We start from the raw sequence: 24,048 nt of genomic DNA, 5'->3' as shown, positions 1-24,048 counted from the left end.
AGAAAGAAAATTCATTTCAAAGGAGAAAAAAACAGAAAAAAGGAAAAAAATTCAGGCCAGTTTGAGGCCAGCATGGTCTATATAGAGAGTTCCAAGACAGCCAGAGCTACACAGAAAAACCCTGCCTTGAAAAACATCAAAAAATTGTTGCTTTAATTTTGTTCCTAATGCAATCTCATTTGTATGTCAAACAAAAACACCTAACTTGCAAAGCAATGTTTGCCCCTCTGAGAAAGGAAGCTGTGTACAAAACACTAATGAAACCATTTTATTATGAGTATAGAAAAAACACACAAATACTAATAATCGCTAAATACAAATAACTACTTAAACAGAAAAACCAACTTCTGACAAGTTTGAGGAGTAATATCAATACAGAAGCAAAGTGCTTAATAATACATGTAACTAACCTGATTAAACATGACTATCATCTATGACAGCACTATAGCCACCCTAAAGGACAGGCTGTGGCACTGTGGAAGATTTTTGTAGCTACTTTTAGTGTCTAGTGTCTTAAGACAGAATGTAGACCATGAAATCTCTGAATTGAATCTCTACATACTTATCTATAAATGTAGAGTCACCAAGTCTTATTTTAAGTAACACTATTAACCTGCTCAGTACATACCCAAAAGCAATAAAAATGGTTCATGCACGAGGGCATACGTGTGACTGTAAAAGTATGTCTGAATAAGGGTGAATGAATGTATGAATGCTCTATGTGTCACAGCATACATGGGGAGCCCAGAGGACAACTCTGGTGGAGCAGGTTTTCTCTTTCCACCTTTACACTGATTCTAGAGATTAAACTCTCATTGGCAGGATTGTGTAACAAGCACCTTTACTCTCTAGTCCATCTTGCCAGATACTAAAATCAGTTCTTTTTTGTTGTTTTGTGTTGGTTGTTTGAGGCAGGGTTTCTCTGTGTAGTCCTGGCTGTACTGGATTTGCTTTGTAGACCAGGCTAACCTTCAACTCATAGAGAGTCCTCTGCCTCTGTGAGTGGTGGGATTACAGGTGTGCCACAGTGCCTAACTAGTCATTTCATAAAGATTGCTTTAAAAATAGTTTCTCTCTTAATTCATACTAGCCTGTACTACACCTATTTCAAACAGTGAGGTTCTACATACCATGCCATAGTATAGATAGGAATTGCTTTCTTTCTTTTTTGTTTTGTTTTCCGAGACCGGGTCTCTCTGTGTAGCCTTGGCTGTCCTGGACTCGCTTTGTAGACCAGGCTGGCATCAAACTCACAGTTGATCCTCCTGCCTCTGCCTCCCTAGTGCTGGGATTAAAAGCATGCACCACCACGCCTGGCCCTATAGATAGGAATTTCTTTTTTGTTTTAATTTATTTATTATTACATACACAGTGTTCTGCCTGCATATACACCCGCAGGCCAGAAGAGGACATCATATCCCAGTATACATGGTTGTGAGCCACCATGTGGTTGCTGGGAATTGAACTCAGGACCTCTGGAGGTCTGGAGGTCAGTGCTCTTAACCGTTGAGCCATCTCTCCAGGCCCAGATAGGATTTTCTTAATAGTTAACAGCTGTACTGTTCTTTGGAACTCCCTATTCTAAGACAATGATTCTAAACATGAACATAGCAAGTGTATTGATGAACTGTGTTCTTAAACTGTGAAGTGTACCACAAATGTGAATGGTTGGAGGACCTTTAAATCAATGCAAAGAGATATATGTATAAAATGAAAAAAAGAAAACAAGTAGTACAAGCTTACACTCAGAAAGTGATTTGGGACTGCATTACATTGTTATTGTGGAACATATCTGTACCTGAACACAGCCGGCTAACATCTCATAGAGAATATGAGCACGCTTTTTCATCACTCTCACATCTACCATGGTAGAATCTGCACACTGTCCATTTTGGATTGGATTTATAAATCTATTCCTAAACTCCTTGATGGATCCAAGCAAATTTTCCTTGATAAAGTTAACCATGCAATGATCTAAGAGACAAGACATTAATTCATTAATAACATTAATGATAAAAAAAACCCTAGAAAAACTCCCCAATATATTGCTCATGCCAAACGCCCATCTCATAGAAGTGTTATAAGTAAGGGAAATGGGAGACAGGAGGGGAGGGGAGAGGGAAAAGCTAAGCACAGTGTGAAAACTGGTTATAAATGTCATCTAGAACTAGATATATCATATGAGAAACTGAAGATCCATCCATAAATCCTAGACTTATTTTTTTTCAATAAAACAGTTGATTCAAAATTACTATTCATAACATTTAAAATACAAAATAAGTATATATAACGGTAGTGGTGGTCAGTGAGGGCACCTTGTAAAGAAAATATTAAGTACCACATAAAAATAATAAAAAGATAATAAGCTACTGTGGCTAAGTTATATAGCGAATTCAGTTCTTGATTCAGCTGCGAAGGCTTTAAATGTACCATCAAGTGTCCTGTATGTATCAGCATCACAATGTAAAATAGCATTTCTGTAAAAAGGAGAATAAAAGAAAAATGGGGGTAATGAACAAATAAAAAGCCTAACACAATGGAAAATGTGGAACTCTATAAAGCCAATTGCAATTTGCTAAATACGCACCTGTTGTATCACATGAAAATGAGGGAAACTCACAAGGCAGGCACTTCTCTATGTGTTTCCATCTGTCTTCAGTCTGAGCAAATGTTACTCTGGCAAAGATTTGGTAGAGTTCTTTTTTCTGTCCCTCATCTCTACTTTCCAAAAATGTTCCAAAATTGGCATTTCATTATATATATATAATTTTCTTTTTTTTTTCCCCAGGAGGAGACAAAGTGTCACTACGTATTCTTGAACTTAGAGAAATACACCTGCTTCTGCCTCCTTGGGAATGAGATTAGAGGTGTGAACTACCACACCCAGTCCTTTTTTTGTTTCCTTACTGGTACTTTTTCCAAACTGTGTATATATATATATCCTTATAAGATCTTGAATAAGCCGGGCAGTGGTGATGAACACCTTCAATCCCAGCACTTGGGAGGCACAGGCAGGCAGATCTTTGTTAAGTACAAGGCCAGCCTGGTCTACAAATTAAGTCCAGGACAGTGAGGGCTATTACACAGAGAAACCCTGTCTTGGGGGGAAAAAAAGATCTTGAATAAGGACATATATATTTTGTATATTTTAAGGCAATCATTAAGGAATTCTGATACTTTGCATGTATTTCAGTGCCTTTGCTTATATCTGAACAATGAGAGCTGCATCTGTCTTGACAATGGTTTGCTACTCATACTTTTACGCATTTCACTTAAAAAGCATGTTGTTCTTTTACAGAAGAATCCACTATACCACTATAGATTATGGTCAGAAACTTACAACAAAAGAGAGGGAGATGGCCAAAGTTATAGAAATATATGAGCCAACAACAACATTCCCCAGCACAATGCCATATATCAACTCACATTCAATTAGGTTATTTTGAAGTGGTGTTCCTGTTAAAATAATCCTCCTTCTTGATCGTATAGAGTTCATAGCTTTTGAAACAGCAGATGCTTCATTTTTTAGAATGTGGCCTTCATCACAAACAACAAAATCAGGGCCTATAAAATATACACAAAACAACACTTAAAATACAACAAAACTAAAAGAAGCAGTAAAACTAAAAAGGCTGTTCATGGAAGTATCTACGGTTAATAATTTTACACTGCTGATATTAAAAGAAGTAAAACAATATTAGAAGCACAATCATTTTATGCGCTATTGTGTATGGCTGAAATGGCATTTTTAGTATTAATCAAATCCCTATAAGTATTGAAGTACTACTATAAATAGTATTTCAGAGCTACAAGCCTTGTGAGGACAGCTTAAAAGGTTTTACCAACACAGCACTTAGGAGGCAGAAGCAGACAGACCTCTGAGTCTGAGGCCAGCCTGGCTTATAGAGTTCCAGGACAGCCAAGACTACACAGAGAAAGTCTGTCTTGAAAAAAACAAAAAGAAACAAAGACAAAACAAAAACAAATAATTTTCCAACAGAAAAGAGAGAGATATACTTATCCCCAAGAAATTTAGGTATTTCATAAAAGCAATAGGTTTTAAGAAAGAAAGAAAGCTTTTAGAACTAAGATATGTTAGAATGATTATACAGCACTATAACAATAGAAGGAAAATATCTTAAAAGATAGTATTTAGTATTAGATTTCATTAAAATTATCGCCAAAGAGTTTCAATAGACATGAAAAGACAAATATAAAATAATATAGAGGCTGAATGAAGGTGGCTATAACTATCCACAACTCTGGTGCCAAGGGATAGGACATTCTTCAAGTATCCATGAGCAACAAGCACGAACCTGGTGCATAAAACTACACGCAGGCTAAACACGGCCATGTGTTAAAACAAACAAACAAACAAGGAATGTTTCTATACTGTTTGTGTATTAGGGGGTGGGACTGGAAATATCCTGAAAGCTGTGAAAGGAGACCTACCAAAGAGAGTGAGTTCAAATTTGGGCTAATGGAGTAATTCATAGAGCTGGAATTAATGATGTACATCAGTATGTACATGCCAAACACACTAGTTAATAGTTGCAACAGAAACATCCCTCACTTGACAAAGAAATACATTTCTGATCAACCTATTCTAAGTTGAAAATTCATTTAATATACCTAAACCTACTAAATTCTACTGAATATCATAGCTTAACAACAAAATTTATTGTATAATATTGGTTTACTCTTATGAGCACACGAATGAGTGGAAGTTAATATACTTCGTATTTTTTTAGAGGACTCTTTTTTTTTTTCCTCAAACAGAATTTCCTATGTACCAGAGAGACTTGGAATCCACTATATACACAAGAATGACCTTGACTTCTGGTTCTCCTTCATCTGTCTCCCAAGTCCTGGGATTACAGGAATGTGCCACCAAACCCAGTATTAAAGTTTCCTCTTTAAGGTAGTATCTTGATGAGCATCATCAGCCCAGAAAAATTCCAAATTTGAAATAACAGTTCATATCAAATGCATGACTTTCTTAGAACCATGAAGTCAGAAAGGAAATGAACCCCAAAAAACCTATCATAAGTCTATAGCTATTACATTATTAAAATCATTTGCATTTAAATAGCTACTTCAAATGCACTGGAGACATCTTTACTAATACCTCACTGTTAAAATGTTATATACACACACACAATTGGGGGGGGATTGAGACTGATTTTGCTCAAGGAAAGTCTTACACTGTCTGACATGAGTTTTATCTAGAAACCTCAGAATATTGACATAGTCTAGGCTAATAATGTGGTTTATGGTAAGGGTGCTAAGACTCTTTTAGACATCTATAGGAATGGAGACTTAGATCATACAGAGAAGAGGTTGACCAGACCTACATAACCAAATCCAAAGCAAGCCAAAAGGCTGACAATACTCCATGCACACAGTTATATATCATTACTGGGAGATGCCTCTCCTAGAGGATCAGCACCTGCGCCAACGGAGAATCTCCTGAATCCTGCCCTGTGTGTCTTTTCCTGTTGTTAACCTTAGTTTGTATTATTTCAGTATAAAAAGTCAGAAGCATCAGTATAAGGACACAAGGTTTTCCTATGTCATTCCACATTACTAAACCTGAATGGGGCAGACCTTATTGCCCAAATACAACAGTACTTTGATTATTGTCCATACACATAGACATAGATTTTGTCTTCTGAAGCTAAAAAACTTAAAATTATCCTTGAAAAAAGGCTAAAATAAATTAGAACACTCCATCAGACCAATTTAAATACATTAAATAGGAAAATGCTTTTCAAAAACAAAAGCCAAATAAATATATCATTGTATAGTGTTACAGTTAATGTTTCTTTTTCAGGATGTATGCTACAATGCCATCTATTGGTATTATTTTGAAACCTCAGAGTCAGGGCTAGGGATGCAGCACAGTGGTAGAGTGCCCTAGGTTCAATACTCACCACTGAGAACAGGATTAAATGACTGCAGTCCCTCTGCGCCACTTGTAGAAACCATTATGTAGCAATACAGAAGCAGGGACGCTGAGCTGGGGAGGAGGTTATTATCTAACCACTCTACCTAGTCTAGAGCTGCCATGCTAGTACCTGCTTCTCCCACTTTACAACCTCCTCCCTAAGACTAGAAGACCTTAAAACTGCTTGTCTGGCCCTGACATCTAGCTTTTATCCAAGGCCTGAGTTAGGATATTCTTCTACATAACACAAACCCAGCTTTTCAAACACCCAACTGTGATAAAAATCTTTGGTGCAACCAATTTACATTAAATCATAGAAACCACTTGGGGGGGGGCAAAAATTGTTATTTCACATATATCTTCTAATAAATTTAGAACTTAAATTCTGATACTGATAGAAAAATTTACATATAAAGGTTATTATTACCATGAACTCTTAGACTTTATGATTAAATACATTATTTTTGGTATATGTTATTCATGGCAGATATTATAAGATATTCATTGCAATACAAATAGTTTGGTACTTCAGATTATCTAATCTTAAGAAAAGGGGACAGTGGCAGAAGGAAGATCAAGCACTCAAAGCCAGCCTAGACTACATAGAAACACCCTGTCACAAACCAAAAACAACATAACAAAACACTAATAGAGAAACCAAAGGATAATCTTGCATTTAATTTTAAAACTTAACGAAGAAGGGGGCTAGAGAGATTACTCAAAGGCTAAGAGCACATGTTGCTTTTAAAGGACCTGGGTTCAGTTACTAGAACCCATATACCAGATCATAGCTATCTGTAATTGCAGTGATAAGAGAGCTAACATCCTCTTCAGGCAACAGGCACACACATGATGGACAGATATACATGTAAACAAAACACTTATACACAGAAACAGTATTTTAAAATAACTTAAAATTTAAACTAAATAAAGAGATTTTTAAAAATAGGATCAGCATCTTATCAGGTAAAACTACATTTAGAATTTTATTGCATACTCACCAGAACTTACATAGTTTTAGGCTACATCAAAAAAAAATCCACATTCATTTCAGATCAAGCTGGATACTGTACATCTAGCCTGGCGGGCTGGTGGCTAGAACTGTTCTCTGTAAAGCTGAACAGATATACTTAACTCTATAGAAGACTTAGAATTGAAGGCACTGCCATAACTAACTAGTTCTCCTGTTTCATGCTCCTAAGAGCTCCAGCTGTCCTCTGAACTGCCACTAGCTTCTCATAGAATATTTTTTTAAATCTTGGTTTTATTTTGACCCCCAGTTTCTATCATATAATACTGTCTTGTTTCTGAATCTTTTGAATACCTTCTCTTAGATTCATCTTCTTACTTAAAATTGTGCCGACGTCTCTGGTGGTTAAGAAAGGAAAAATTCAAAAAAGTTACTGATAAAGTAAGTGTCAGCAGAGGTAGAATGCGCTCATAAGTCAAATGAAGTAATTAGTAAATTGTTAGCTAAGACGCACCAATTAGGAGGCAAAGAGAAGGCTGAAGAACATCAAAAGGTAAAGGACAAAGTTAAAAAAGCAGACATATATTGGAATTCTATGCCAGCTTCCAATTTCTAACAGCATTCAGACCACTCTAAATGCTAGTCTCTAAAATACAAAGGGGCCAGAGAGCTGATTCAATGGGTCACACTACTCATGTCTTACTGCAATTATCTGAGCTCTAGGCCAGAGCCTACAGTGGCAGAAGACTGTCAAAAGTGTGTTCTGACCGCTACATACACACCATGGCACACACATGCTCACGCTCATTCATTCATTCCACTTATTCCCATAGCACACATGCATCTGTTCCACACACACACACACACACACACACACGCACACACACACACTAAGACGAAATTTAAAAAACAAAACATAGTGTATTAAATTGATTCTGGAATCCATTCTGTTCTTGAATCATGGATTCCAACATTGAATCCCAATCATCAGGCATGCACAGTAACAGCTTTCGCCCACAAATCTATCTTGGTGAACGCCCACTCCCTGTTTTAGATGCACATAGGACCTTACTGCCTCTGTTTCAGAAGTGTTACAATTACAGAAATAACTCACTCCGCCCAGAATATAAATCTTACTTACACCTTATATTGAGGGTTGGGGATGAGACCTAACACGGATGAGGCTTGGGTTCAATCTGTAGTTCCACATCACCACATAAACAAGGTGTCACGGTGCACGCCTTGACACCTCATTTATGTATTTCCATCACTCAGGGGGTGGAGGGAGAAAGATCAGAAGGCTAAGGTGCTCCTCCTCTACCTCTGTCACACCCAGTCAAGTAGGTAAGGAGTGCTATGATTATAGGCACACACCCGTATGCCTAGGTTTTAAAAATATTGCTTGAAACTGTTCCTAAGAAACCTTGTGAAAAAAAAAAACTGCTGAAATGCTGCCATTCCCTAGTTCACAATTCTGATAAGATACTAACCACACATCCCCAAACATCAAAACTCTAAACAGCTAATAGCATTAAGGATTATTTAATATTATTTAAATTATACTAGTATTAATAATAAAAATAAAACCTAAAGGACAAAGAAAACAAATACCATATACTTAATATGTTCAATATATGATTTTTTTATGTGTAGCCTTGGCTGTCCTGGACTCACTCTGTAGACCAAGCTGGCCTCCAACTCACAGAGATCCGCCTCTTTAGTGATGAGATTAAAGGTGTGCACCACTTCCAGCACCTGGCTCAATTAAGTAAGACAAACACAAATCTTCAGCTTGCTTAATAATGTCAGTGCTAGAAGCACCTTACCTGGGTCAACTAGAGCTTTATTAAATATTTCTTTAAGTTTCCGACTCTTCACATTCCTTCCTTGAGCAAGATTTCTGTACATTTCATATCCAATGATCATAACACCACCATCTTCTTGCCATCTCTGTAACATATAACTTCTCTCTTGAGGACGTTTCACAGTTGCTAATTCAGAGACCTTTATAAAAATAAAGATGCTTAACAGGAGCTATTAAAATGAATGAGCTCTAAAGCCTCCCGAATCCTCTTTCCATATATGACTCTCATGCTATTGTTAATATACAAAACATTAAGTGTTACCTCAAGCTTTTCATCATCATTTAATCCCTCCTGCCACTTCTCAAACTCATTCATCCAATTCAAAGCAGTGTTAAGAGGACAAACCACTAAAGCTGTACTGAAATCCAGTTTGTCACACAGAAGAACTGTGTGAAGAAAACTGACCACCTACAAGAAAGTAAATATCATTACATTTTCATTGAAATAACCACAAAATATAGGAAAATCAAGCACTCATGACTAAATACTATTGCATTAAGCAATAAGCCAGCCAAGCAAGCAAGGTCATAATTTCTAAACCATATAAAATACAAGTACAGAAAAGATAGTAATAATCTCATCCCAAGAAATGAAGCAGTTTTAATAGAAAAAAGACTTTACATCCATATGACCACCATAGACTATTAAAAGTTGAAAAGTAAGTTCAATTCATCATGCGCCTGAAGTTGGAGGTAGCCACATCTGCATCACACACTGCCTCAACTACAGCAGCAACTTTGCACAGACATCCCTCTATTCTTGCAGTGCTACCAGGAATAGCTGGTGGGTTTTTTCCTTTTATTTGAAATTACAATAAAGATACTTGTATCATTTCTTCCTTCTGCTTATGCCCTCCAAACTTTTACATATACCTCTCCTTGCTCTTTCTAATCCATAGCCTTTCTTTAAATTATTATACACATATATGCATGTGCATATACAAACACCATCTCTTTAAAGATGCTTGCTCTCTCTCCAACATAATATATAATACTTTAGAAGGAATCTTGTCATTCTTCTTTATTGCTGTATCTCTACAACTTGCCCAAAACACAGCAAAATCCAATACACATGCAAAAATGGGTAGGTTTATTTCCTATATCACTTACCTGCAAGGTCTTGCCAAGGCCCATGCAGTGGGCAAGAATACACCCAGAACCTGGAGATTTCTTTGTCTTTTTCACAGACTCACAGCAGCAATCCCACATAAACTGAACACCTAAGAATGAGAAACCAAAATGTCTAAGAAACAGCAGAGTTTTGCTTTTTAAGATTTATTTTATGTGTATGAATGTATACCGTATAAGTGCTGAGAATTGAACCAAGGTTCCCTGGAGTACTCTTAGCCATTAAATGAGCCACTTCTCCAGCACCCAAGAAACAGCATTCAAAAACCAAAAAGCACTTAGAGCTAAAGAAATTCTTAAAATGCAATTAGAATTGTTTATTCTGCTAAAGTAAATCAGAAATAAGACACAAGCAAACAACATGGGGGTGTCTGTTCAGTTATCTTAAACCATCCCACTAGATTTATCTATACCTTAGGATGTTCCAAAGAGACAGAAGAATACTGAAAAACAGAAACTTTAGCCAAAGAGGGTACAGTTTCCTATCAAATACACTTTCAGGTTTATTGAACCAGCCAGAAAAGAAATCCTGAGAGAAAATTATTTGTCTAGGAGTAGAAACTGAGCAGTAAATGGAGCTGGTAATCCAATAAGTAGGAACTGTTGAATTCCCCTATGGACAGTTCATATAGACATTTAAAACTAACTCAGTAGTGGAATACTAAAACACCAGAAGAGTAAATACATTTGATTAACTTTGTAATAGAGAATGTAGCAAAAATCAATTAAACACTCACTTGAAAATGCTGAAAGTACTTGGTTAGCTATGCTTCCTCCTAACTGCCAAGCACAATGTACTAGAATGCTACTTGCTATATAGATTCCCACTTCTAAGTAGCACCTCTTGCCTATTTAAAACGCTATGCTTGAGTCACCCAAACATGTTCTTCCTTACTTCCTTGTGAGATCTGTAACAGCTAGAATCATATTATTTTTATTTAACCAAGTATCTCCAGTGATTGGCAAAATACTAGGCAAACAGAAGAAAACAAATATAGGTAAAATTTTAGCTAACAATGATTGAATCATTTAATAGCTTCTTACCATCTACTTGATGGGGTTTCAATTTTATAACCATGTTTCTATGAACCTGCACTAAAGGTTCTTTGGTTTCCTCATCTTCATCTAAAACCAATTTAGTTGTTATTGGACACTTGGTAGGTGAAGCATCCTCAATTTCTATTACCTACAAAAAAGGAAGTTGTTGATATTTAAGCTCATAGAAATCTTTCAAGCAATAGTGGAATATCAATCTTAATAAGGTAGATCTTCCAAAACACAGACTCACCAATTCCCATAGAAAACATGAAATATGAGAAGGTCCAGGTTTATGTTTTCCAGAGCAAAAACCCTTATGTAGACTTGGAATCACTATAGTAACGCCAGGAATTAGTGTAACGCCTTTCACACAAGATATTGCCAATACAGTTGTATTAGGTAGAATGCTGTACAGTCACTACAGTACTTGCTGTGCAAGCATGTGGACCTGAGCCCAATTCCCAGGATGGATGGATGGATGGATGGATGGATGGATGGATGGACGGACGGATGGGCGGATGGACGGACGGATGGACGGATGGACGGACGGACGGACGGACGGACAGACCACAGACAGGCAAGGCAGGCAGGGAGGGAGGCTATAGGCTGGTTGGAAGGCAGAAAAGGGGAGGAAAGAGGAAAAAAGGAAAGAAGCAAACTAGCCCTTGCGGAGGTACAGGAAGGTACATTCCTATGACTCAGTGGCCAGCTAGCACAACCTACCAGCTAGATTCAAATCAGTGAGAGTCTGTAACAAAAGTAATTTGAGGGATCCTGAAGAATTACACTCAAGGCTGAATTCTGGCCTCAACATACATATGCACCACACACACAAATACACACACACTAACAAAAAAATAGCTGAACATACACAGAAGCACAAGTGTATGTATACACATGCTATTCCTAATTCACATGTTACAGATGGGAACTAAGAAATAGATTTAGACCTAGAGAACGAACTTCTTCCATGTAACACATGGTATTAAGCAAAACCAATAGTGTTTTAACAAAAGAAATGTTTACGTGAATAGTTTTATTGCTCACTGAAAAAAAAAATGAAGCAAAGACTATTGATTTAAAAATTGTCAGGGTAGGGTGTGGTTTGGTAGTAGAAAACTTGCCTAATACAGGCCAGGCCCAAGGTTCAATTGGGCTGCAAAAGTGAAAGCAAATCACCACGTAGTGGAGAGAAGTACATGGATAAGGTCTTTGTATTCTAACTGCAAAAAGCTAAAAAGTTCTGTAAGACAAGTTGGAAAAAATAAGACAAACTCTTGATGAAAGCATAGCCCTCGTTAATTTGTTAACCTTAGTGAAACACTACACAGAGGATTCAATAGAGTTATACACAGCTAAGTGACTCCGACCTCAAATAATTGTTAAGATGATAATAAATTTATTTTCTTCAAAGAGATTAAATCTGTGCTAACATTTTCATATATGGGGAGAAAGCCCCTGATGCCTGCCACCTCCTCCCTCAGGCACGTCTGAAACCAATGAGACCAGTATGCAAAGTACCAGGGGAATGTGGGTACTCCCCCTCCACCATAAGTCCCAATGCTTTCTTTGCATGCTTCTCCTACGCTCTGATTCAAGCAGAAAACACAGCACACAGAGAGAACACTCTTTATCTTGGACCTTTGCCAGCCCTGCACACACACAGAAACTGGTCACTGGAGTAAGAATTTATCAAGGCACAGGAGGAAAGCTCCCTGTGGCCATTAGCAGCACCTCCTAATGGAAAGTAAATGTCCATCATAGAGCAAGCTTTCTTTGTCCCTTTTTCTGCCTCTTTCTAAATGTATTAATATTACTTTTACATTATTTCTTAAGTTCAAATTTTACTCTAATTCATTATTTTTACTATTTTTATTGCCGTGGTTCTCAGTAAAGTGGTACTTGGCTTAAATAGAATTTGGGGTTTTTTTTGTTTTTTTGTTTGTTTGTTTGTTTGTTTGTTTGAGACAGGGTTCCTCTGTGTAGCCCTGGCTGTCCTGGACTCACTTTTAGACCAGGCTAGTCTCAAACTCAGAAATCCACCTGCCTCTGCCTCCTGAGTATTGGGATTACAGGCATGTGACACCATGCCCAGGGGCTATAACAGATTTTAAACGCCTTCCTATAGCTGGTTTGTTGTTTTGCCATTACACTAATCTCTGAGTGCTACTAAGGAATGAGTTCACAAAAGAAGGGTACTCAGAAAGACCCCTGTAAAAAGCCAACAAGGGTATCCATCCCAAGAGATGTTCAGGTCACGACACAGAAAAATGATCATCATGAAAATGCACAGCAACACAGCTTAAAAAATTCCTCAAACTCCTATTACTTGAAGGACTAATGTGTAATATGATCTTATAGTAATGTTTAAAAGATCCTTATGTTTGTAAGGACATATATTATAATCCCAACCATTGATAGATGATGATACCTTTTCTGGGAACTATCCCAAAATGATCTAAAAGTAGGTAAATATATCAAACAAGTCTGGCACTGTTAGTAAGGATGAAGCTGGGATAATGGAGTGATGCCTGCTCTTGCAGAAGAAAAGCATTCAGGTCCTAGCCCCCTTGTCTGGCAGCTCTAATGCCTGTAACTCCAAGCACTGTAGTTCCAGGAGATCTGACACCATCTTTGGGCCTTAATGGGCAACAAGCCACACATGTGAAATAAACCCAAATGCAAACATACATCTATATGCTTATAATTAAAAATAAAAAGCAGAACCCTCTTAAATTTAATAAATCAATTTCAGAGCTGGCAAAATAGCTCAACAGATAAAGGTACATTTTCTACAAGCCTAACAACTAAGTAAGATCTCCAGGGCCAACATAAGGGCAAAAGGAGAAAACCAACTGCAAAGTACCCTCTGATAGACACATGTGCACCATGGCATATATGCACTCCAACACATTCAGTTCTATAAAATGAAAGAAAAGTTTAAAAGAGAAATCATTTTTCTAACTAATTATACTAAAATAATCTTGGCGATCACACAAGAGTCTCAACTGTTTCCAAGTACCTAGTTATGCAAGCATAGCCTAATAAGCATAATATCAGCCACTGGTTTAAACACTTTTATCTAGGAATCTGTAGTTTATTAAAGCATTCAACTCTTGAAAAACTATATACACCTGTGACATGTCTATCAAAGTCAGACTGAAATGTTGGTTACCTCTCTTAATTTCTCTCTCTCACGTTCCCTCTCTGCAATACGTTTTCGCCTCTCTTCCTCTTCTTTAAGGGCATTCTGGGTCTCTGTTCTTAGTTTATCATCTTTAAGAATCTTCCGAATTTTCTTTCTGCCTTTTCCAGGTGACTTAGAATCATCATTTTCATCTTCTTCTTCCTCTTCCTCCTCCTCATCATCTTCTTCCTTTTTTTCCTCTTCAGAATGGCTCTGTGAAATTTAAATACAAAAAAAATAGTAAAAATGTTCTAGTCCACTCATTCCATGTTGTACTATGTATGTAATGCACCAAAAAGGGGTAGCAGAAAGGCTTTATTAAATATATGTAGAAATAAAGACTTGTAGCAGCACTTGGGATGCAGAGGCAGGCGGATCTCTTTGAGTTCCAGGACAGCCTGGTCTACAGAGTGAGTCCAGGACAGCCAGGGTTACACAGAGAAACCCTGTCTTGGGGGGAAAAAGAAAGAAAGAAAGAAAGAAAGAAAGAAAGAAAGAAAGAAAGAAAGAAAGAAAGAAAGAAAGAAAGAAAGAAAGAAAGAGTGAGTTGAATAAAAACTCAAGTAAACCTTGACAAAGAAAAACAATCAGGGCAAAGAAATCAAATAAGCATTTATTTTAAAAATGTGTACAATGGCTAACAAGAACATGAAAAGATGTCCAAACTGACAGGCCAGTAGAAAATAAAATCCAACACCTTAATAAGATACCATTTTATATACATTGTAACTGCTATTATTGAAAAATGAGACAATATAAGAAACAAAAATCAGTGAACCTGTAAGGTAGTACAAGTCTTTTAAGAATGATAAAGTAAAGTGAATAAATAAATAAGAATGCTAAATGATATAACCAACATAGAAAACGTATATGAAAATCCTTTAAGAAAGTAACATATAATTACTGTATGTCTCAGTAATTACAGCTTGTATACATATCAAAAACAACTAAAATCAGGAGCAAAACATTTGAACAGTCATGTTCATATTTGCATGGCTCAAAGCAATTAAAAGAAAATAGGTCATGGCCATCAACAGATGAATGAATAAACAATGAGATAAACACATGCAATAGTTTATCCAGAAGTGAAAATGAAATGCTCATATACACTACAACATGAATTAAACTTGAAAACAATTCATCAGTGAAATGAAAGAGGAAGAAAACCATGAATGTTTTATGTACAATGTACTTAAAAGTGTCAAGTTCATAAAAAAAAAAAGGGCCCACCAGGGGCTAAAGAATAGGCAGTATTGATGGCCTGAAGTGATGGCTCGGTGGTTAAGGCAGCTTGCTGCTCTTCCAAAAGGCCTGAGATCAGTTCCCAGCACCTACATTCTGTAGCTCATAGTGGCCTATTTGATTCCAGCTCTAGAGCATTCATTGCCCTGTTTTGGCCTCCTTAGATACCTATGCTCATGTGGCATAAAGACACACACAAGGAATATATTTTTAAACTTTTAAAAAGTCCAGTGAGTCTGGAATTTCTGCTTGTGAAAGCAAAAGAGGCCATTAAATAGCATATTTTAATGTTTCCAAAGCTGGTTTTTTAAAAAAGTGAACCCTTCTGAGCTAGGGAATTTTCTCAATTGTAGGACACTTACCTAATGAGTGAGGCTCTATATTAAATACTCAGCACCACGCATTTAAAAACAAAACCCTCTCATGGCACATACCTGTCATATTAGCACTCAAAGGCTAAGACAGGAGGATCAGGAGTTCCAAGCCAGCCTCAGGTACAGAGTTAGTTCAAAGCCAGGCTGTGCTACATGAACCCTATCTCAGGTGGACTGAGTTACAGGACAGCCAGACTACATAGTAAGCACTGTCTCAAAAAAAGGAAACCATGATCAGAATACATTGTAAGAAAAAAAAATCTTTTAAATTTTAAAAGAGAAAAAAAAGGTAGCTATACGAAGTGTCTAATTTTCTAGTGCATATAAATGCTATGTTTGAGTTATATTGTAATCTTTTAAATGTAAATATGATGATGCATTAAAAGTGAATTAAAAACTTTCTTGCTAAAAAAAAGAAAGCAAAAAGATATTTTTTCCACAAGTGTAAAATTTAAATAAGAAAATAAAATTCAATTATGGAATGGCATTCAAAGAAAAAATAGTGAATTTACTATTACTAAGTATGTCAATTATAATTCAATCAAACAATAAATGCCATTATTGCCTTATTTTCACTGGATGAATCCTCTTGAACCTTAATGCGTCGTCTTTTCTTCTTCTGTTTATAACTCCGCTGATTTTCTTCCAATTCTGCTTTCTTTGCAGACCTGAAGAAAATTGTACATGTAAAATAAACTACTTCCAGATGAGTTTCCTCAAAGGAGTTGTGTACTACTTTGGAAATAGCATGCCAGGATCATGTGTACGCTGCACATATGCTGTAGCAGCATACACAGATATAGATAGAACATGTTATTGTTTCAGTAATGATAAAATGTACATAGCATAAAATGACCATCTTAACCACTTCTATTTTTTTTCTTTTCTTTTCATTTTTGTTTTATTTGGTTTTGCTTTTCAAAACAGGGTTTCTCTGTGTAGCCTTGGCTGTCCTGGACTCACTTTGTAGACCAGGCTGACCTTGAACTCACAGAGCTCCACCTGCCTCTGCCTCTGCCTCCCTGAGTACTGAAATAACAGGCATGAGCCACCTGCACCGGGCCATCTTAACTATTTCTAAGTGTATAGTTTAGTGTTAATAGCACTCTCCTTTTTAGGAACTGATAAATGGCATAGCATGTGCACAACATGCAAAAGACAATGGTGTTTCATTCCTAGAACTACAAAATCAAGCAATGAAAAAAGTAAGAATGAGGGGTGAGGATTATAGCTTAAGTTGTATATAACTACAAGACATAAAGCCCTAGATCCAAGCCCTACTACAGAGTAAATTGGGCATGGTGGTAAACATCTATAATCTCAGTACCCAAGAGGTGAAAATAAGAGTAACAAAAGTTCAAGGTCAAAAAAAATTACCAAACAGCGGTGGCATATGCCTTAATCCCAGCACACAGGAAGCAAAAGCAAATAGATCCCTGTAAGTTTGAGGCCAGCCTGGTCTACTAAGTGAGGTCCAGGACAGCCACGGTGGTTACACAAAGAAACATTGTCTCAAAAATAAAACAAAACAAAAGCCTAAAAGTTCAAGGTCATCCACTGCTACGGAGTTACGTTTAAGGCCAGAAGCCTGAACTGTCTTAAACTAAAAATAATTTAAAAAGAAAAGAAAAAAGGAAGGAAGGAAGGATGGGAAGGAAAAGAGGACAGAAAAAAAGGAAGGTCTAGGCCTATACCTCGACTGACAGAGCCTTTGCAGGGAACACACAGAGCCCTGGGTTCATCACCAGCACTATACAGGCCAGGTAGGTATAACTGTGTGTTGTTAACTTTTATTAATGTATTCGTTTGTACAACATGATGAGTTTCATAAAGACAATTTTATTCAAGTGTATCATGTACTTTGACCAAATTCCTTCCCCATTCTTGTCCTGATATCCTCTTTATTCTATTTGTATGTGTGAGTATGTGTGCACGTACCCCTGTGCCAGGCTACATGTGCTACATGTAAGGAACTTGTCAGTTCTCTCTTTCCATCAATTTGGTCACAAGATCAGGCTTATCAGCAAGCATCTTTACCCAGTGAGCTTTCTCACTGGCCCTCCTTCCTCTTTTAAAAATTAATTTAAAATCAAAATATTATATGTTTTATTTATTTAACTTTATTCACAATTGTACCTACTTTTCAAACAATTTGAAAGTATTCAGGTTAATTCCTAACTTTATGCAGAGGGAGGGGGCCACAGCAAATGTGCAGAGATAAGAGAAGAACCTGCCGGATTTGGTTCTCTCCTTCCACCATGTGGGTCCTAGGCTCAGCAGTGGGCAGCTTTACTTACTGGGCCATCTCATTGGCTCAATTTCTAACACTGAACAACAAAGCAAAGCAAACAAAGGAAACAGCTGTGTACTACTGACCTTGTTCTAGGCCGCTGTTCATCCTCAGACTCACTGACTTCTTCACTAACACCTGACTCCTGAAAGTCAGTGTCTTCTGACTCCTCACTGCTCACTTCAATTTAGAAAACAATGAATTACTAAACACTTTTCAAAAGAAATAAAATCCACTAAGTAACCTCACATTTATGCCTTAGATTTATATAAAGACCATCAGGAATATACATTCATGCATTATTACCTAGGGTAGACCATTCAAGGCCACCATGGTGGCAATACACCATTAATCCCAGCACTCAGGAGGCAGAGGCTGGCAGAACCTGGAGGCAAGAACTCAAATCAACCACCACCACAACAACAAATCTAACAAGGACAAGAAGACCAAAGAAGAAAATGACCCTCAACACCCAACTGCTGTTCTATCTTATGTCTTCCTCCCATCACAGAAGTCATTATTTGGCTCTTGTTTTCAACCATCAATCTGCTACTACTGTTTTCCTTTTAGAGTCCTTAAGTCAATGATTTCTGTGTCCTAGACATAGATATTAATCATTCACATGTATACTCATATCTCTAAATTGAAAACTATTATACCAGTTATTTCTATATTCATTTTTGTACCCATAATACTTAATGTGTTCCTAGACACAGGCAACCTCCTGAAATGTAGTAGGGCAGAGTGGCATAAACCATAATCCCAGTATTCAGAAGGCTATGGTCATCAATTTGGTACCAGACCAGGCTATAGGACAAGACCCTGTCTCAAAAACAGACAGAAATAACAAAGGACTTGGATTTCCAATATAAAGAAAATACTCCCTGAGTCATTTTACATATAAACCCAGAAAATCTACCCGAATTAGTTATTTGTTCTGTCATCCTTCCATAGGAAATCACCTCAGCTACTTGCAATCTTGTATTACCTATATGGCCTTTAAGAATATTTTGCTTATTAATTCAAATTCACATCTCTTCATTACCTTCAAAGTGTACAGTGAAAAAAAGTGTACAGTGACTTCCAGTTTCAAGCACTGTGTGACTGTCATACTTTAAACTCTTTCATTACCTCATAAAAGAACAGTTGTTACCAATGCACTGCCACTGTCTTAGGAGCAGTGGTAAAGGATCTGAGTAGATATCTCAAACTTCAGCACTAGAACTCATTTACAGAACCAGAGTTTTCTTTACATTCAGAGTTAAAATACCTTACCCTTCCTTATATTTCTTCCTTTGGCTTCTTTATGCTCTTTAGGTTTTGTCTTTTTTTCTTCTCCAGATTCTCCATCACTCATAGTCAGTTTATACCTCAAAAGTCTATGTCTGTATCTTGGCTTCTTAGATTCTTCAGAATCTGAATCTGATTCAGAATTGACTTGGTTTGGGGCTTTTAAATAAAGAAAACATTAATAAGGCACTCTTCACGAACTTTCTTTTAAAAAAAACTATTCTGTCTATACACAATTCCCATAATTTATGGAAAAGCTCCTCGGTATCAACAAGCTGTGCACCTTGGGAATCACTGGAGAAAGCAGGTGACCATTTATCAGCCTTACTGAATATGGACTGACCATCACCAGTGTGTATCATTTTAAAGTATAAAATGCTTTACTTTAAAAAAATGCTTTACTTACAATTTATTGGTAGTAAGCAAAACAAATACAATTAACTTCCACAATTATAAGATACTCAAAGGTGTTGAGATAATAAAGACCTAAACATTTTTTAAAATCTCAAATGCACATATAGAGATTTCTTGGTCAGATATTCTTCACAGATTAAATGGCTATGAAATCAAACTATAAACCCAATATATAGCTTCTACTTGGGGAGCTTACCCTCATCTCCTGGTGTTTCTTCACTTTGCTTTCCAGTTCTTTTTTTCTCTCCTTCAGGTTCATCATCTGAAGATCCACCCTCCTCAGAGGAAAGATTGGCTTTAATTTCTTCTAAAAGCATCTTCTTGGCAATTCTTTAGAGAAAAAAAAAAACAATTAAAAAAAACTGTACAGGGCAAGGGTGTGAAGTACACCAAATTAAAAACAAAATCTCTACCAAAATAGTAATAACTGTTGACAAGAGACTTTATCCTCAAGTAAAGAGACTGACAGAAGCCATGTTTTAACACAGTCTGTCAATGAACACGCTTGAAAATGTTCTGCACTAATCATTTCTCAATTCCATTAAAATTCTTTCCTACACTGAAAGCTCTCAGGGACGTATTTTCTTAATTATTTTGACCAATTAAAAGTTGATGCTTCCATTCTCAACTAACTCCCATGGGGAAATAGGGTAACAACAGTAAATCTCCTTGTCCAAACAAATGGCATTCCAATATAAAACGCCAAAGAAGATGAATAATATTCAACAGGAGAACAAATTCTCAGCAAAATATATAACAAATCATTCTCTAGCAGGAAACAGCATCTCTAACTACAGGTAATATGTTTGGACCTTAATTTCACTTTTCCTCATAAATAGGTTAGCCATATGAAAGTAACACCATAATATTAGCCATAATGTTAAGTACTGAAGCGACCATCAATCATTCTCTGCTGGGGCAGAGAAGGGATGAATGTGCTACTTATTACATGGTGAAAAACAGTCAGAAAATTTAAGGTTCAGAAAAAATATAATGCACAGCTTTCCTCACACAACTTCTCAAGATGCTTCTCAACTAACTTTCTAATAAAAAATTAATTGCTTAATGAGAAAACAAAACTTTTAATAATATCCTGAAAACATACCCCTACGAAATTTCTAAGTTGGCACTGAAGAAAATTATATGAAAGTGTAAAATGAAAGCAATAATGAAGCGTTTTTTATAAAAGGTATGTTCATGGATCAGTCCGAGTCTCCTTTTAACATAAATTCATAAATCATTAATAAAAGGAAACCTGGTAGAAAAGGTCACAAAAAAGCTAGCACAAGCCAAACAGCTTACCATGATTTATCGTTTATGAGATAAACATGCATTCAGCAATCAAGACTGACCGATTCAGTGATGATGATGTTGCAGAGACTATAGAAGCTCTGTTGGTTTTTTATGATGTTTCTTTGTTTTATGTCTTTTAAGACAGAGTATCACTATATAATCCTGGCTGGCTTTGAACTCAGAGGCCTGCCTCTGTGTCCCAAGTGCTGGGATTAAAAGCATGTGCCACAAGGCCTGGGCTACCTTTGTCATCGCTTAATTTGAAACCTTCTCTCCCTTTCTTAACAAGCAGTTTCATTTCAATCAATAAGTCACTCCATGGTAAGAGATAGCAATGCATGTTAAGACTTCAGTTTTGACAGATAGGATACTCACTGCTATTTACATTCAAAGATGCAAACATACCTAGGCTGAAGCAAAATAGGGACGTACTTCCATAATTGTTTATTATATGCAATTTTGTACTTTTCTCCACACAGATGGATCAGAAGAAAAACACCAGTAGTTGAACGAAGCTTTGCTTTTCTGTTGGTTTCTGCTCTGCTTTATATTTCAATTAAGTACAGAATAAATCACCTCAAATTAAGTATTTTTTAAAATATGTATGTATTTGTTTGTTATTTATTTTTATGTATATGAGTACTCTATCTGCATGGACAGCTGGATGCAAGAAGAGGGCATCAGATCACATTATAGATGATTATGAGCCACCACGTGGTTGCTGGGAATTGAACTCAGGACCTCTGGAAGAGCAGACAGTGCTCTTAACCTCTGAGCCATCTCTCCAGTCCCCTCAAACTAAGTCTTAACTAATTTGGTGCTGGTTTGTACTGCAAATAGAAAGCATTTTATAAACAGTAGACTAATTAAGGGTCAGAATATTTTATTTTGCCAAGAAAAAAAGTAACAAATATCATTTACTCTTATCAGTTTATAAAATGAAGATTCCAATCCCAATTGGTCCAGCATTTCAGACTGTTCCACACAGGACTCTAAGCCTGGAATCTCTCAAAATTTAGAAACTGGACCACTATTACCCTAAGTTATTTGGGCCCCTACAAAGGTTTTATTTGTCCCAAATCAGCTGGAAGAAATGTTAAGAGAACAATCCCCCACTTCCTTTAAAGAGGGTCAGGTAGAGTTTTGGTTGCTTTCTTGGGCTATATATAGAGGCTTATTACCAATGATAGTTGGTTACAAGTTATTATTGGTCTTGTTTAGAGAGAAAAAGACTCAGCAATGTCTCTCTTTTCCTTTATCTTACATTCTTAGGTTTGGAAAAAGGGGTTGAAATGAAAGAAGGAGAAATATAGAAATACATATGGAAGATAGAACAAAAAGTAGATTAGTGAATCTACTCCTCAACTTAATACCTCAGTCGTCATTCATGAGGTTATTTTTAATTCACTGGCATAAAATTTTGTATATAGATGCAAAATAAGTTTAATTCTAGATAAATTGGTAAAAATTCAAATTTAACATTCTTCAATTCATTATATATGTGTGTGTACCTAATACATATATATATATATAATTTCTATTCTTATATGAGGTATTGTACCCATAGAACTCAATTATAATACAAGTTTACTTCCAATATTTGAAAGTGCTATTACAGTCTGTTTAGAATAAATGTTATACAAATTGTTAGTTGATCAAATCATGGTCATATCAATTACTAGTCTACTTTTATCACAAGAATATACATCTTAGGTGCAGAAGATAGATATGATCTTATAGAAAGATGAGGTAGGATAGTTAGACAAGGTCTTCAAAAAACCTCAGAGACATGCAGAATATGGCATTTAAAATGTTTTTATTATTTTAAAGATTCACTGGCAATGAGACAGGTTAACTCCTGGCAATACCCAGCCTACCTCGAAGAGGATGATGAGCATCAAAGAACCTCCTTATGGAGATGGCTTCAAATGTAGCAAACAAGTCACTGGGCAAAATGACCTCATTTCTACCACAGACAGACTTCTGCCTTAAAAAGGGCAAGCTTGGATGCAAGCAGAGTTGATGGCCAACCTCGGGCTAGACAGGGTAATAAAGTCCTCAATAGTTCCTGCCTCACAAATATGTCTGTCAGATATATTGGGCCAGAAGGATGAAGAAGATGCTCCAAATTTATAGAAAGCTATGGGTGACTATTCAGGTAGCAAACTCTCTCTGTCGTCTTCTCATTTGGAAAGCTACTAACCTGCACTCCTGGCATACTCAGGTAATCAAGTTTATTCCTTCTCAAAGTCTCTGATGGAGTTGAAAACCAGGTAGCTTAGTTTTACAATGAAACTTAGTTCTTTAGGGGTTAAGATGTTTTTAGGTGTAGATAGATGTTTTAAGTTGATAACGACAAGATGTGATGGAGATTGATTTACATTCGAAATTTTAGACACACCAAGATAGGAAAGATATTTTCTTCAAGGCTGTCAAATACAAATAGCCAAAACACTAAGAATGTAACATTTATATAATTCCTGATTGTGTCATGGTCCTTCTTGCTATAGGTAGTCTATTTTTTATATGTATAATAATATAAATGTATAGGCAAAAGATAAATAATTTTTAAATAAAATAAAGAATATCTATATACTACAGAATAAAGGGAAGTCCTTTAAAACTCAATGAAAGGATCTTTATGGAAAAGTTACATACTATGTCAGTATTTCTCATGAAATAGGAAAATGTATCACAGGCTAAGTTAGGTAATACATTCTAGATAAATGTGTCTATATGTATAAAATGTGTACATGAAGTGTTGACTGTCAGACTAGAAATGGAAAAATGTATTTCACTAGAAGCTACAAAATTTATAACATCATTTGGATAAGACAATAAAGAGCCAACAAAACTATATTCTTAATCTACTTACTCTAAATGTCAATGCAGTACCCTGACTTCAGTTTGTAACCCAAATTCAAAAAGCCTCAAAAGTTCATGCTAACTATAAAAACCTTATTGTTAATTGTAAACAACCACATAACTTTTTTCTTTTAGATTCTAGATTC

General features: G+C 36.3%; 1 protein-coding gene across 9 annotated transcripts in view; it reads right to left on the bottom strand.

Annotated features, from left to right (window-relative positions):
• Positions 1-24,048, bottom strand: part of ATRX (ATRX chromatin remodeler) — a 142,867-nt gene that overhangs the window by 48,353 nt on the left and 70,466 nt on the right. For all 9 annotated transcript variants that reach the window (XM_084789262.1, XM_084789261.1, XM_084789263.1 and 6 more), the window contains 11 exons: positions 19,941-20,074; positions 19,316-19,489; positions 18,127-18,220; positions 16,316-16,418; positions 14,123-14,347; positions 10,954-11,095; positions 9,892-10,001; positions 9,044-9,190; positions 8,744-8,921; positions 3,427-3,564; positions 1,799-1,974 (listed from right to left, as the gene is read on the bottom strand). In XM_084789262.1, the coding sequence (XP_084645388.1) occupies positions 1,799-1,974; positions 3,427-3,564; positions 8,744-8,921; positions 9,044-9,190; positions 9,892-10,001; positions 10,954-11,095; positions 14,123-14,347; positions 16,316-16,418; positions 18,127-18,220; positions 19,316-19,489; positions 19,941-20,074 (1,621 nt within the window). The remainder of the gene's footprint in view (positions 1-1,798; positions 1,975-3,426; positions 3,565-8,743; positions 8,922-9,043; positions 9,191-9,891; positions 10,002-10,953; positions 11,096-14,122; positions 14,348-16,315; positions 16,419-18,126; positions 18,221-19,315; positions 19,490-19,940; positions 20,075-24,048) is intronic.

Source organism: Acomys minous, assembly GCF_964271855.1.
Source record: "Acomys minous genome assembly, chromosome: 7".
Lineage (NCBI taxonomy): Eukaryota > Metazoa > Chordata > Mammalia > Rodentia > Muridae > Acomys > Acomys minous.
Note: the sequence above shows the minus strand (reverse complement) of the source record. Positions and strands in the feature narration are given on the sequence as shown.